This window comes from Mobula hypostoma, chromosome 7 (genome assembly GCF_963921235.1).
Source record: "Mobula hypostoma chromosome 7, sMobHyp1.1, whole genome shotgun sequence".
NCBI classification, from domain to species: domain Eukaryota; kingdom Metazoa; phylum Chordata; class Chondrichthyes; order Myliobatiformes; family Myliobatidae; genus Mobula; species Mobula hypostoma.
Window position 1 is genome coordinate 118,229,955 of NC_086103.1, and position 15,694 is coordinate 118,245,648.

Below are 15,694 nucleotides of genomic sequence, written 5' to 3' on the forward strand. Positions count from 1 at the left end.
CTGAAGCTCTTGTTGACTACAAATCAAATTATACGTATGTGTAGTTGAAATTAAGTGTCTGCACGGAAGTTATACTGGGGTTGCAAGAAATATCATGCAAAAAATGAATTGAAACATACCTCTAAATTGAGGATAGATGAAGGAGGGCTAATACTGACTACTGGTCAGAGGAGGGACACATCAAGTTAAAGAAATTGAATAGAGAGCAAGGGAGAGAAGATGAGACAACAGAAATCTGCATTCATCCTGTACGTTATTTTGTTTCTGTAACCTCTAGCAGGGGTTAACAATCCTTGGATGAACAGAAGCACAGTTAAACATAGACCATCCATTGACAAGAAAGACAGAAATGGACTGGCGAAGAGAAGAAAAAGGTAGGGGATTTAGCTTCTTGACAGCACAGGCATAATGACGTTCTGTATAATTCTCTATTTTACCTATACACTTGTCCTTCACATATTCTCACAGACAGCAAGCACTCAGCATGGACAATGTCAGACTACATTCTACATCTTACTTCCAGTAGGATGCTGGCGTGCTTGGACACAGTGGCTTCTCGGGGGCCAGCCAGAGGCAGTTTTGTCTTTTTTACGATCGGAAGAATATGCTGGTATTTAATTACTTCGGGTACTGCAGGTCTACTTCATTAGCAAGCTGCTCATGGGTGAAGGAGCTGCTCTTGGTGTGGACCATGTTGCTGCCTGCTACAGGGAGGCATCGGAGTTCATGCATGAAAACGGCCTGCAGTGTAACGGCGGGTGATTGTCTTAGACACTTCTCTTGCAATCACAGGACCCTGTTGGACATTGATAATGTAAGATGCTGCAGGCCCATTTCCCTTGCTTGTTGGCACAACAGACGGTGGGGATTAAGTAGCTTTGGTTATAGTGAGTCTCGGCTTCAAGTCATGGACTTGTAAGAACACAAGAAATAGTAGCTGGAGGAGGCCAACTGGCCCGTCGAGCCTGCTCTGCCATTCAATAAGATCATGGCATGGACTTATCTCCACCTATCTGCCTTATCTCCATATCCCTTAATTCCCCTACTTTGCAAAAATCTATCCAACCTTGTCTTAAACATATTTTACTGAGGTCGCCTCCACTGCTTCATTGGGCAGAGCACTCCACAGATTCACCACTCTCTGGGAAAAGCAGTTCTGTCCTAAATCTACTCCCCCGAAGCTATGTCCCCTAGCTCTAGTCTCAACTACCAGTGGAAACAACTTTCCTGCCTCTATATCACCTATCCCTTTCATCATTTTATATATTTCTATAAGATCTCCTCTCATTCTTCAGAATTCCAGTGAGTACAGTCCCATGCAACTCAATCTCTCCTCATAGTCTAACCCCCTCATCTCTGGAATCAACCTGGTGAACCACCTCATGTCCTCATGTAAGGAGACCAGAACTGCACACAGTACTCCAGGTGCAGCCTCACCAGTACCCTGTACAGTTGCAGCATAACCTCCCTGCTCTTAAATTCAATCTCTCTAGCAATGAAGGCCAACATTCCATTTGCCTTGATACCTGCTGCACCTGCAAACCAACCTTTCGTAATTCATCCACAAGCACCTCCGAGTCCCTCTGCACAGCAGCATGCTGCAATCTTTTACCATTTAAATAATAATCGGCTCTTTCACGTTTCCTTCCGAGGTGGATGACCTCGCGTTTACCAACATTATACTCCATCTACCAGACCACTGCCCATTCCCACTTAACCTATCTAGATCTCACTGCAGGCTCTCAGTATCTTCTGCATAATTTGCTTTTGCACTTAATTTAGTATTGTCAGCAAACTTAGATACACTACACTTGGTCCCCTCTTCCAGACTGTTAATGTATATCATGAACAGTTGCGGGCCCAGCACCTACCCCTGCGGCACACTGCTCACCACTGATTGCCAACCACAGTAACACCCATGTATCCCAACTCACTACTTTCTATCAGTTAACAAATCCTCTATCCATGCAAATACATCACCCCCCCGACAACTCTATGCATCCTTATCCTTTGGATAAGTCTTTTATGTGGCACCCTATCAAACACATTTTGGAAACCTGAGTAAATAACGTCCATTGTCTGCGGTTGTAGTCCAGGACAGGAGACGCCGGAGGTGGTATAGTGTGGCATCCATGCTCAGTTGGGGCTGGCCTCTCCCACGGTAATCCCCTCCAGCGTTCAATCAGTGGAATGACAAGCTGGATTGCATGCATGTGTTTGACTGCAGAATGTCAGGATCTGTACGTTTGCTTGCTATCTTGATGTGCTGTATGTGCCTTGCGCTGTGTACGTTTTGTCCCTGGAGGAACAGTGTTTCGTTCCGCTTTATTCATGTATGGTTGAATGATAATTAAATTTTGAACTTGAACATGCAGCCAAACATACTCTCATTTCAGATGGTATCATTTGAATAGTGATCAGACCAGTAGCCCACCTAATTTTTCACATCAGTAATTTTAAAAAGGAAGATGAAGTTAACTGTAATAACCCCATAATTCTTTCAAGCTGAGATCAGCTAAATCACAGTTCAGAATCAGCTGGTTTACATTGCAAATGTACGCAATTATGCATATTATTAAAATTGAAAGGTTGCCTTGCTACCTTCAATCTATTGTACTATTAATCTAATGACTTGGGGGGGCCAATGCAGTACAAAGCTCACCCACCATTGATACCAAACAGTCATAGTCATACTTTATTGATCCCGGGGGAAATTGGTTTTCATTACAGTTGCACCATAAATAATTAAATAGTAATAAAACCATAAATAGTTAAATAGTAATATGTAAATTATGCCAGGAAATAAGTCCAGGACCAGCCTATTGGCTCAGGGTGTCTGACCCTCCAAGGGAGGAGTTGTAAAGTTTGATGGCCACAGGCAGGAATGACTTCCTATGACGCTCAGTGTTGCATCTCGGTGGAATGAGTCTCTGGCTGAATGTACTCCTGTGCCCACCCAGTACATTATATAGTGGATGTGAGACATTGTCCAAGATGGCATGCAACTTGGACAGCATCCTCTTTTCAGACACCACCATTAGAGAGTCCATATGAATGTGAAGTAATGACATCAAACTTCAGTCCTGGGACAGGTTAGGTGCTATATTAGTTGTTTTTTTAGGAAAATGAAAGCAAACATTTCTACTTACTCTTCAGTCTATCATAATATATTGGTGGAAAAATATACTGTTAACTAAGAGTGAATTACTTCACAGTATACTCGAATCTGTGTAAAAGTTGGATCTGAAAGTTAGGCTATAAACAGAGGCAGCATAAAAATTGTTTTCTTAATTTCTGTTTGGAGAGGAGAACATCTTACACAATATCAATCATGATGAGAGATTGACTAGCTGAAAATCGTATTGGTAATGGAAAAGCCACTTGAATGCCTCAATAGGAGCTGTTTCACAATGAAGGATTAAATTCTTCTGAAACAAAAGGAAATCACCCCGAGGATACTTGCTTGTGGTTGCAGTTTCACAACCAGAACTGCTACCTCTCAGCTCCAATATCCCCGGGTCAGTTCTGAGCTTTGGAACTTCTGTATGGAGTTTGTATATTCTCCTTCTGACCACATTTCCAGTAGTTGCTTCAGTTCCCTCCCACATCCCAAAATATGCTCCGGAGGTCGACTGGTACCCTGTAAGTTGTTCCTGCTGAGCAGGTGAATCATAAACTCTGTGGAGAATTGATGAAAATAAAGAATGGGATTTAGTACTGTATAGCACTGATCATATGGGCGTTCTGTGGTCGGTGCAGAACCAGTGGTCCCTTTCCATGCCAAGATACTCTACGTTTTTACAGTGGAGCACCCCAAGCTGTGCATCAATCCTGTTATGGAGAAGCAGGAAACTAAAATAATTAGATCAGCCTCCCTCTTTGTGATTGGGGACTGGATTTAAATTTGATTCCACTGGCTCAGGAAAATAATGTCTAATAGAAGAGATGGACTGAAGGCTCCAGAATGCAATTGTTTTGGAGCAAGAAACTCTGAGCTCCCTAGTTTGCTCTTACACCTCTCTGGCCACTTGTACTACAGCAACCCTTCCGCTGATTACTGAAGTCACGGTCTGCAGGCTGCCCCATGACCACAACCATTGCTGCAAGCTCTTATCACTGGTTCCCCTCACTGCAGCTGACAGCCTGAGCGGTTAGTCAGTTGCTGGTGGGAAAACCATGGGAAAAATAAGCCATAATGAGGTGCCATTCTTTTCCACAGCCACAATATTGACAAGATTGCCTCAAAAGTTTCATGCAAAATTATAAGTTTCATGATTTTAAAAAAGAGCCCCAAAGGCCTTGAACTGCATGTATAATTGCTTATACTAAAATTCTCATGTACTCATTCTTAAAGTTTAAAATTTCCAGATTAGTTCTTTTACATTGTCTTTTGGCAAGACGATAATTGTTCCAGGAAGCCCGTGTTAATTGCTGCTCTTTCAGGATTTGCAAGGAGATCACTTCAACAGCCACTGAAGACCAAGTGATAAAGAAATTTCAACCATCTTATCAGTTAAGAATTTTGTTCCAGCCATTATGAAGGAATGGTGACACGTACATTGTCCAAGTTAAGAAACTCTACAGCTTAGATTGGGATTTAGGGGTAATGATATCCCTGTGCACTTGTTATCCCAGTTCTTTTAGCTGGTGGTGTTTTGTAGATATGGGAGATGATGTTAAAGCAAACTTGGTAAGTCACTACACTACAACATTTACACTCAGTCACCACCTTTTTAGGTACGCCTGCTCATTAAAACAAATATCTAATCAGCCAATCACATGGCAGCGATCCAATGCCTAAAAGCGTGCAGTCATGGTCAAGAGGTTCAGTTGTTGTTCAGATCAAACATCAGCATGGAGAAGAAATGAGAAGGGCTATTTGGGGGTTGATGATCCCCTGCTGTTTTTTTTTAGTTTCATGGCTATTTAGAGAAGAAGAATTTCAGAGTTGTACAGTTTGATAATAAATGAACCTTTGAAACTTTCAAATGTAATCTAAGTGACTTTGGTTCAATCTGTCAGGAAAGCACGTAATAACTCAAATAACCATGTATTACAACAGTGGTGTGAAGAAGAGCATCTCAACAAGTTGAACCTTTAAGTAGATGGGCTACAGCAGCAGAAGACCACAAACATGCTTTCAGTGGCCACTTAATCTAGTACGGGAGGGGCATAATAAAGTGGCCACTGTGTGTACTGGCACAAACAAGAGAAAGTCTGCAGATGCTGGAAATCCAAGCAACACACACAAAATGCTCGAGGAACTCAGCAGGTCAGGCAGCATCTATGGAAATAAGTAAACAGTCGATGTTTAAGGCTGAGACACTTTTTTAGGACTGGAAAGGAAAGAAGAAGACGTCAGAATGAAAAGGTGCGTGGAAGGGAAGGTGGAGAGCTAGAACGTGATAGATGAAGCCACGTGAGTAGGAAAGGTAAGGGGTCGGAGAGGAAGGACTCTGACAGGAGAGGAGAGTGGACCATAGAAGGAAGGGAAGGAGGAGACGACCCAGGGGAAGGCGGTAGGCAGGTGAGAAGAGGTAAGAGTAATACAGACTATCCCTGGGTTACAATCACCTGATTCATAGGCAGGTTGATTGCCATAATAAAATTAAATTCAAAAGTCTGATATATGCATATATGTCCACTCCTATGAATAACAGAGTGAGCTTACCCTCTCTCTACTTTCAGTGATCATGTTTGCAAATCAGTCTTAAGGTGGTTTTGATGACGTTTGTTGTAATAGCGTGGAGGTACAGTTTCTGATTAGTGGACAAAATCAACTTCCTTACCTCTGTAAGCTGGAGCCCATCCATTAAAGAGGGGCAGAGTGTATACACAGTGACCATGGAATGACAGGAATGCGGAAGTGGATGACGAAGGAGTGCTGAAAAGGAAGGTTGCCCTCTGCTTACAAATGGTGGTGGACGCCATTCACCAGCTGGTTGAATCTAGATGAAGCTGGGACAAAAACCTTAATTTCCAGATGTCCTTCAGGTTGCAGTGGTGGGTGAGTTAAAAAAGCAAAAAGGAAAACATTTGCCTAGGGTGGGAAGACGGCACTAAACTGGCACAGTATGAGGTACCAAAGTTAACAAATTTCACTACACGTGCTGGTGATAACAAACCTGATTCTGATTCTAATGACTGAGATGATTGCAAAGAGTCAAATCCAAACTTCATTAGTGACCATAAGATTAATGACCTTACGTAAGTGGCCAAAGCCAGTGAGACATCTTGCCACAATCGTTTTTTATGTTTCATTTGGAACTAATATTCAAATGCACCATGACCGCCACATCAAACCTCAAACCGACATCTATTATACAATATCCAACATTAAACCATGGCACCCACATTACACAGATAACATTGCACAGTAATTTGCAGCCCATTTCACCTTCTCCTGCAGATAATACAATCAGCAGACAGAACAAGCATGAACTCAACAAACCCAAGTACCACTATGTAAGCAGCTGACACAAACCTTGTGATAATATGGAGAAAGAAATAAAATAGAAAATGACCATTCCTGATCATCTGTAATGTAAGCTGTTTCCCACTCATCCCTTTTGCTTTATGCTTTGCAGATCTTTGTTTACCACTTTGCCTTATTCAACATATTCTACTTCATGCATCTTTTCAGAAGCCTAAGGACCTTCTCCTGGACATGTAGCATCAAACAAATAGGAAGACAGTAATGAAACTGGCACCCCTTCACGGCACTTGTAACTTTACACAGAGCTTTAAGGGAATCAAGGGATATGGAGTTTGCACAGGAAAGTACTGTCGACACGAACGATACGCTATGATCTTACTAAATGGTGAAGCAGGCTACTTCTACTTTTATTTCCTGTGTTCTTAGTAGTTCAGAGTTTCACACAATGAAGAATGAGTGGTCAGAATCCAGGTCAGGAGAAAGGACTGGTGCCCATTCCCCAACATGTTGATGCAGCTACAAAGCAGGCATGACAGCAGCTGTATTTCATCAGGAGTTTGAGAAGATATGGTTTGTCACCTAAAACACTCCCAAATTTCTACAGATGTACTGTGGAGAGCATTCTAACTGGCTACAGCACCGTCTGAAATGGGGTGGGGCGGTGGCAGGGGAGGGCTACTGCACAAGATCGAAGTAAGCTGCAGAAAGTTGTAAGCTTAGCTCCGTAGTATCCAGGAAGTCTTCAAGAGTAATGCCTCAAAGAGGCGGCGCACATCACTAGGGACCCCCATCACCCAGAACATGTCCTCTTCTCATCGTTACTGTCAGGAACGAAGTGCAGAAGCCTGAAGGCACACACTCACTGATTCAGGAACAGCTACTTCCCCATCTGCCATCCGATTTCTGAATGGACATTGAACCCATGAACACTACCTCACTACTGATTTTATTTCTTTTTTTGCACTACTTATTTAAATTTATATATATATTTACCGTAATTTAGTTTTTTTCCTATTATCATGTATTGCACCGTACTGCTGCTGCAGAGTTAACAGATTTCACGACCTATGCCAGTGATATTAAATCTGATTCTAATTCTGTAGGTCAAGGATACTCAGGTTCTGCTGCTGCAAGTAATTTCATAGAAGAAGCTCGATGGGTCTGTACAATGAAATGCTTCTTGATGTCACAATTGGCCAAGTGTTGTCCAGGTATTGAGAGGCTGTCACTCTCTCCACATCTCTGGAAGTTAGCCATTTGGTTCATGTTTGGACCAAGACTGCGATGAAACTTGCAGCCAAATGATCGTGGTTAAAAAAAAAATTAGTATTGGTAGATCTCCTGAGAATAATATTGGGAGCAGCTGATAATTGAGAGGGATTTGACAGTAATTAACTGGATTTTATTGCCCTTGACTTTAGTGGATAAGTGTGTATCTGGGTAATTTTCCACATCACTGGGAAATACCAGCGCTGTAATTGCAATGCATCAGTCTGAGTTCAGGCACACTTGGTTCTGGAATCCAAGTCTTTTAGTACTACCTGTGACATTTTCTGGTCCCACAGCCTTGGTGTATATTATGCTCTTAGTACAACATGGAGTACATCAATTTGGCTGAAAACTGTTTTCAATGATGATGGAGACTTTGGGAGAAAGCTGAGATGGATCCATTCAGCACATGAGGACAAAGTGCAAGCATTTTGGCCTTGTCTTTAATGTGTTTATGCTAGACCTGCCATCATTGAAGTATCAACGAATGTCAAGTGCAATATAACCCAGTATAACTACTGTCAGACCCCACTACTCTCAATTATCAAATACTCCCAATATTATTCTCAGGAGCACCTACTAATACATATTTTGTTTTGCCAGGATTATTTGGCTATAGGTCGATCACAGCCTTGGTCCAAACTTGGAACAGCTAATTTTCAGTTTGCTACATTAATTTTCAGGTGGCAGCAAGGGTACTCCCTGTAGGGTTATTCTCTTGTGCGAGCTGGTCCTTTGGTGCAGATATTAATCGGGACCCTCGGGGAAGAAGATGATGCCAGCGAATAACACGACCGACAGCAACATCTTCCAAGCGGTTCACAAAACTACCTCTTTCACGTCTTTTACATCTTCTTTTCCTTTCAAATGTGGCTCTGCTACTGTTGGAGCCTGTGACCTACAGTTTGCTGGTGTGTTTGCGGGCCGATTGAACAACCTGGCGCTTTGATGTCTCCAAGGGTGTGCAGCCTCGAGGCCAAGAAGCCTGCAGATGGGCTGTGAGCTCATGATTGACCCCATTTTTCGCTGATCTTGCCGATTAAAGCACTGCATAAGATTGAAATCACTGAGGCGAGCGGGTGTTCAATGCCATCTACCAGCCTCTTGCTTGCTGCTGCTGAGGAAATGTGTCTGTGTGTGACGGTCTCTCTCACTCTCTCACTCACTTGCTACGCCTGAAGAAAGGTCCCTGTGTTTGAATGGTCTCTCTCTGTTGCTTGATGCTGTTAGAGGATGCTGCCAGAGTACTGGGTCTGCGGTTTGTGGATTAGACTCTGTAGTACATGTCTGGTTTCTGTCACTCATTTTATTTTGCTGCTATTTTGGGCGACTCTGAATCAGGGGGGCCTGCAGATAATGAACACTGAGCTGAACTGAATATGCCTGGTCTCTTTTAATTTTCTGTTTGATATTCCGTGATTTTCACTCAAATTTTTTGTTGCTGTTTGCACTATTTTTTTTTGCATGTGGGGGGTGGTTGATGTTTTTCTTTGACAGGTTTCATGGTTTTATTTGTGTCGTGGCTGTCTGTGGGGAAGACGAATCTCAGGGTTCAATACTGCAAACATACTTTGATAATAAATGTACTTTGATTCTTTGAATCTTTGATTAACTGATTAATACTGACACACTGGGTAATACTTCTCGAAGTACACAAATCCAAAATTGAGGAGCAAATTTAAAACAATTTTAATATAGCAGGATACATTAAGTTGTGAACAAAAAATTGAAATCGCCTAGGAGATCTGTTTTCAGTTGAATCGCATTGCTGAATGGGTTCCTGTTGAATCCAAATGATCAGGGTAAACTCCCTAATGAATTGTATATAACCACATTACGTTGATGAGTAAAAACAGAATATAGTCCAAGTAAGTTTGTGAATAAATAGATTTTAGCTTATGCTGAAAGCTCATTTAACAGTTCACCTGATAACTATTAAGTGTTAATTGAATTTACACTCCTTAACGTGCAACATCCATGGTCTTCTGATGTGTCAAATACTGGCCTGATTGCCTCTTCCTCATAAAGTTTCAGTCAAAAAACTGAATAAATAATTCAATATCTAGTTTTTGACTGCTGCAAACCTAGTCTCACTGAATCAAATTTGTTACTGTGCAATTGTATAGATAGTGCATTATTTGCACCAGGAAATAACACTGACTTAATCAAGTTGCACATTAATCAATGCCTACTGGTGGGCAGCTACAGTATTTGACCTTATTTTTCACATTATTGGTGAAGCTCTTTATGCAACTTAACAGAAGAAGTTTATTTGGGGTGGCATAGCGTTAGCGACTGCAATTGCGCTACCTGACGCATGAGTATAAATGGATGCAAGAAAGATGCAGTACTGCACCGGTAGCATTTATCAGCAACATACAGCAAATATGATGCAAAACTACACTTAAAAATAATGACCAAATGCAAAAGAAATAAATTGAACTCTGCCTCAAAGAAAGAGAATTTGGCCTGTGTGGCTAAATGCTTGTTCTGGCTTCGGTTTTAACATACTTATTTGCATAGAGTAGGGCCAAGTCAGATCAAAGCATGACAGCTCCCTCAAAGGTCAAAAAAAGATGTTAATCAGGGGAATAGTTCAGAGTTGTAAGCAGCAGAAATGGTTATACAGCTATCGAGGGAAAATTAAAACACAACTAAATCCAAACTTGGCATGTAGGATGCTGAATGGATTGAGTTTGATGTCATTTGGAATGACATAGCATGTGTTGAGCAGCATTCTTTCTGAGCTGATATTTCCCAAGGGAGGGTAGGAGGTCAGCCATGAGGAGCATTGGAATAACCAATATGAGTGTTCTCTCATTAGAATATCCTTTGCAGACCAACAGTGAAGTAGGTGAGGATGTCTGTGACCTGACGGGCTAAAGTAAATGATATATTATTGTGAAACCAAAAGAATATATGCTTTTTCTAATAGCAAAATATATAAGAGACGAGATGCAAGCAATGTACCACCTATTGCACATCACCAATGAAAACATTATACTATAAGAAAGTGTCAAATCATTCATTGGTTCTTTTTTCAATTCCCCTTCAATTTTTGATATATGAAGATGATGATAAGTAAATATTATTAATTTCAGTGCAAACTTAGAATGCTATCAAAAATACTACATACTTGTTTCTAAGTCAAAGTTACGAAGGCTTAGTGGCAATGTTTTTGTTTGATTATCAAAGAAGTTACTGCAACTGAAATAAAGCCAGCAAATTTCCATCAGAACACAACAGAGCTGGAGGAACTTAAACAGCATCTATGGAGGACAATGGACCGTCCTGATGAGGATCTCAACCTTAAACGTTGACTGTAAGTTTCCCTCCATAGATGCTGCCTGACCCACTGAGTTCTTCCAACTCTTTTGTGTTTTGCTCCAGATTTTCAGCATTCTCAGTCTTTTGTGTACCTGTAAATTTCCATTATTGCTTCCCGTTTTATAAAGTGCCACAGCAAATTTTCAAAACTAGACAATGACATACCTATATCTGGATCTGTTGCTTCGACCTTTGTCAGCAGAACTTTAATTACTGTGTTCTCGTATACAGATTCAGTATAATGATCTGAAGAAAATACAGGTGGATTGTCATTCACATCCTCCAAAGTCAGAACTACTCCTGACTGGCAGTAACGCCCACCTCCGTCTGATGCTCTGGCAATCAAATTATATACTTGAGTTTCCTCACGGTCTAAAGCTGATAATGTTTTGAGTTCACCTATAAGACAATAAAAGGTGCACAATAAATAATATATCATTGAGCAGCAAGTAATCCTAAATTGTTCAAGACTTGATGAAGTTCTACAGAATAATTCTGAAGGGAAAATTATATTTTTTCTTTGACAGAAACCAAATAAAAACTAGCATGCTGCGGTGTGCACTGTTACCACAAACAATGGGATGAAACAGTCGATCTTGACTGCTCATCAGGCTTGCCGTCTGTGAGAGTCCCATTTTATGACTTTAGAGGTCTGATCAATCATCAGATTCACCTGCCATGGGTATGCCTCAAGGCAGAGGCCCCATGAGTAGTAATCAAGCCTCAGATTTCATCCTGAACCCCCTCCTCCAGACCGTCCTAGTGGCCTTTCCACTGTCCACTGCTGTACAACACCTTTCAGCCATTTCCATGATGCAATGTGCTTGAAAGTGCACCATGGCAGTTAACATGAGGCCAATACAGCTCGGGCTGTCAGAGTTCAGAGTTCAAAATCAAACACAAATAGGAGTCTGTACGTCCTCCCTGTGGAATGCGTGGGATTTCCTCTGGGTGCTCCGGTTTCCTCCCACAGTCCAAAGATGTACTGGTTAGTAGGTTAATTGGCCATTGGAAACTGCCCTGTGATGAGGCTGGGGTTAAACTCGGGGTTGCTGGGTGGTGTGGCTTGAAGGGCCGGAGGGGCCGTTCCGTGCTGTGCCTCAATAAGTAAGCAAGCAAACAAGTAAACAAATAAATAAATAGATTTTTAAAAAGCAAGGAAGGGGCTGAGTTTTACACTGCAGCTAGGCCTGTAGGTCTCCTCAATTCTATCAGCTGGTGAACTTTGTACTCCAGTACAATGACGTGCACTTTGCAGGCATGTTACTCTGCACATATATGATGATTAAAAATCACAAGTTAATACTGCGTGAAAGTTTTTAATCGTAGAAAAAATATATGCACAGTATCTTCTGAAAAGCTTTTCAATTTTGTAACTTTTCCTCTTGCATTAATATATTGTGTAAGCACACTGACGGCCTTATACATAGTAACGTGGGGCATGCTAATCTGATCATTCTTTTATAATGAGGTTCTTTACCTGCAGCTGCTTTTGATTTACTGCAGTGAAATCTGCCTTCTAACCTTAACTAAAATTAAAACCCACTTCACAAGTCCTAGTGTACTTTTTCTATCATGCTTCTCTAAATTTTGGCAACATTCAATAGCCAGGTTTATATAACCGAAGAATTGCCCCTTGTATAAATTATGTTTGGGATTTTGTCAACTTTGTCATAACTCTGTAAACTAAATAGCTATTCTCCAATGCCTCCGTGAGTAGTTATGGACTATGTAATCTTAGGTCTGACCTATTATCTGGTCTGGATTGGTAGATAATGAAGATATTTTAGGCAGACTATCTCTATCACTGGGGGATGCCCTTTCATCCTTTCAGGAAAACGATAATGCAGTAAACAGTTGTCAAGTACATATGTGGGTCATCTTCTTGTTTTCAAAAATAAATTTAAAAAAAGAATATCTGTTTTAAGGTTACATAACCACTTACCACTTTCTGGTTCAAGGAAAAATTTATCTGATCCAGCTCCATGCAAAGAATACCTTATTTCTGCATTAGAACCAATGTCAGCATCATGAGCACCGATCCTTAGAATAACGTTATTTGGTGGAATATCTTCCACTATATTCTCTGTGTAGGTGACCTGCAATTATTTAATGGCAACAGATTTTAATAGTGATACAACATCACTGTTCAAACATTTAAACATTGGAATACTAAAAAGGGATTTCTTATAAGTCACAAATGGAGAGACAGAGTAAGAAATTTTTCACCTGGTTACACACTGGGTCGTTATCATTGGTGTCCAATATTCTGACTTCTACCACTGCTCTTGATACAAAGAGTCCATCAGTGGCTGTAATATTCAGCCAGTAAATATCCTGTTCCTCACGATCTAATGGCCTTTTCACATAGACCTTCCACTCATTCTGAACCAAACCAAGAGCAAACTTCCCCTTAGGATTTCCTCCTAAATATGTATATATAGGAACATGAAGATAATTAAATTTTGAACATGGTAGACAATACTTCTCAGTGTCAATAAAAGTATTATCTAATGAAAGACACTATTCTGGTGAGATAATGCCATAAAGGCCTGTCTATTAATGTAACTTTCAAAATGTGAACAATACATATTTTCATCAATGGTGTTCAACTGTGTTCATTCAATAGTATTCAAGTTATGTACAACAGAGTTTGACGGAAAATAAAATTGCTTTTAGTTTACCTAACAATACAGCTGAAATAACTTCTGAAAATTTATCTATACACACATCAGGAAAGAAAATCATTCAAGTGCATACTGAGCACCACGGCAACTAACCTGAAGCTAAATTTAATTACCAGTACAGCTATTGATTTCAATCTTTCAGGTGTTCTCGTTAGTGCCATAAACTGCTCAAGTTCACTTGGGATCTACACCTGGAGTAAGTAAAGTTTTGAAGTTATCATGTGGGGAGCTCAGATCCGACAAGACAGCATTACCAATCCAGTTTACAACCTTTAGCAAAAACTTAAGAAATTGAATTCTCAAACCTGGCACTCTTCTGGGTTAAGGTTAAAAATCTGGAACCTAATACACTTCTCACAAGACAACTATCTAAATGAATAAAAATTTTGAAGAATGGCATATAAATTTTAAAATGATTATTTCAGGCAGTTTTAGGTGATATGCAGGGCTAGATTAAGGGGTACAGATTCATTAATAATTGGCCACTTGTGACAAGTGACAAAATATTAAACTAACAGCAGAAAATACCTCACTCCAAAATTTCAATTAATTGATTCCCACCTACTGACTTGTTCAGTTCTCCAGGGAATATAGATTAGACTCACACAACCATTTTGGGGGAATATAGGCTTAAAATCTTAGTAACAATTGCTCAAGGAAATATGAGCATGGATTCTGCAGTTTAATTTCCCTTCCATGTACTTCCCAAGCTTCCTAGAATTCATTAGTGGAAGCTTAGTGGTAAGACATTAGTAACTGGGATGGCTGAAGACAAAGCACAAAACACATGCCAATAAAAAATAAAATGTTACACAATATTCTTATCTGCTTGTGTTCTATTCACAGCTGTTTGTAGGAGCTCACTTTAATAACTTTGGAAGTCATTTCAATAACTTTGGAGGATTGCACATCAGATCTCCACTTTACAGCAATTTGTACTTAATCTCCACTTTCCTCAATCCTCAAGTCTCCACTCAAATTCATTTGTCACCAAAACACAAAACTGCCATAGATTAGAACAAATATATCTTGATATATTTTAAAATTATAACTGGTGAAGTTTGATGAATAAAGATTTATTTGAAAACAAAAGCATTGTAAATCAGTGGTACATCATGTTATGTTAAAAATTCGACAAAACATTTTTTCAGTTACACTTAGGTAGAACAGTCAGCTCCTTGGAAATTTTTAAAATGACTAATGAAAATGCTTAGAAAGATGCTCAGTAGTGTCCTTGTGCCCAAACTTTTTAGCATAACTTTCAGTCTCATTGAAACTTGATAATCAAATGCAAATTGTGGAACTTCCCAATAGTGATTAATTTACCTTTACACTGACACAATATTTGAAAACAGCAGTACAGTGGATTCTGGTTAAGTGAGACACATTGAGGCCAGTACATTTTGCTCCAAGGTGGTGGCTGCCCCAATTAGCCAAAGTTTCATGGAAATAATTAAAAAGGTATAAAGAAGACAAACTGCATAACAAATTATGTATTGAAATGAAATACACAATAAATTAGAACACTAACAATACTATTAGGGTAGTATAAAAATTTGTCCTGATACGTATTGATGGAGGAATTCACCCATATCACATTTTTTTTTACCTGTAAATGAAAAAGTCCCCATAAATTTGTTTTGATTATGACCGAACACAAATACTTGTATCAAGAAACAAGAAATTAACTTTTATTGAATGTAATGTATCGAATTGCATAACTCCCTGATTAAGAGTTTTACTGCTATGCTGCAGGTATTTCAGTCCGGCAGTTCTGCAAGAGCAGTCTGTTCTGCTTTTAGCATGTTAGGGTTTGAGCTATGTTGTTCAACTTAGGAAAGTTGTGTCAGCCAATCAGGATGGTGGAATTGGGAGAAGGTTCTAGAGAACACTGGGCAGAGAAGTTTTTGTGATAGACACTGGTGTAAATAGAGGACTCTGTGCCGGGAGCTGGGAGAAGACAGGAGCGAAGATG

At 40.1% G+C, this 15,694-nt stretch overlaps 1 protein-coding gene across 4 annotated transcripts in view; it reads right to left on the minus strand.

Moving 5' to 3' along the window:
• The window catches only part of LOC134349486 (protocadherin Fat 3-like), a 763,599-nt gene that overhangs the window by 113,831 nt on the left and 634,074 nt on the right, over window positions 1-15,694 (minus strand). For all 4 annotated transcript variants that reach the window (XM_063053870.1, XM_063053874.1, XM_063053871.1 and 1 more), the window contains 3 exons: window positions 13,262-13,458; window positions 12,978-13,131; window positions 11,198-11,431 (listed from right to left, as the gene is read on the minus strand). In XM_063053870.1, coding sequence (XP_062909940.1) covers window positions 11,198-11,431; window positions 12,978-13,131; window positions 13,262-13,458 — 585 coding nt within the window. The remainder of the gene's footprint in view (window positions 1-11,197; window positions 11,432-12,977; window positions 13,132-13,261; window positions 13,459-15,694) is intronic.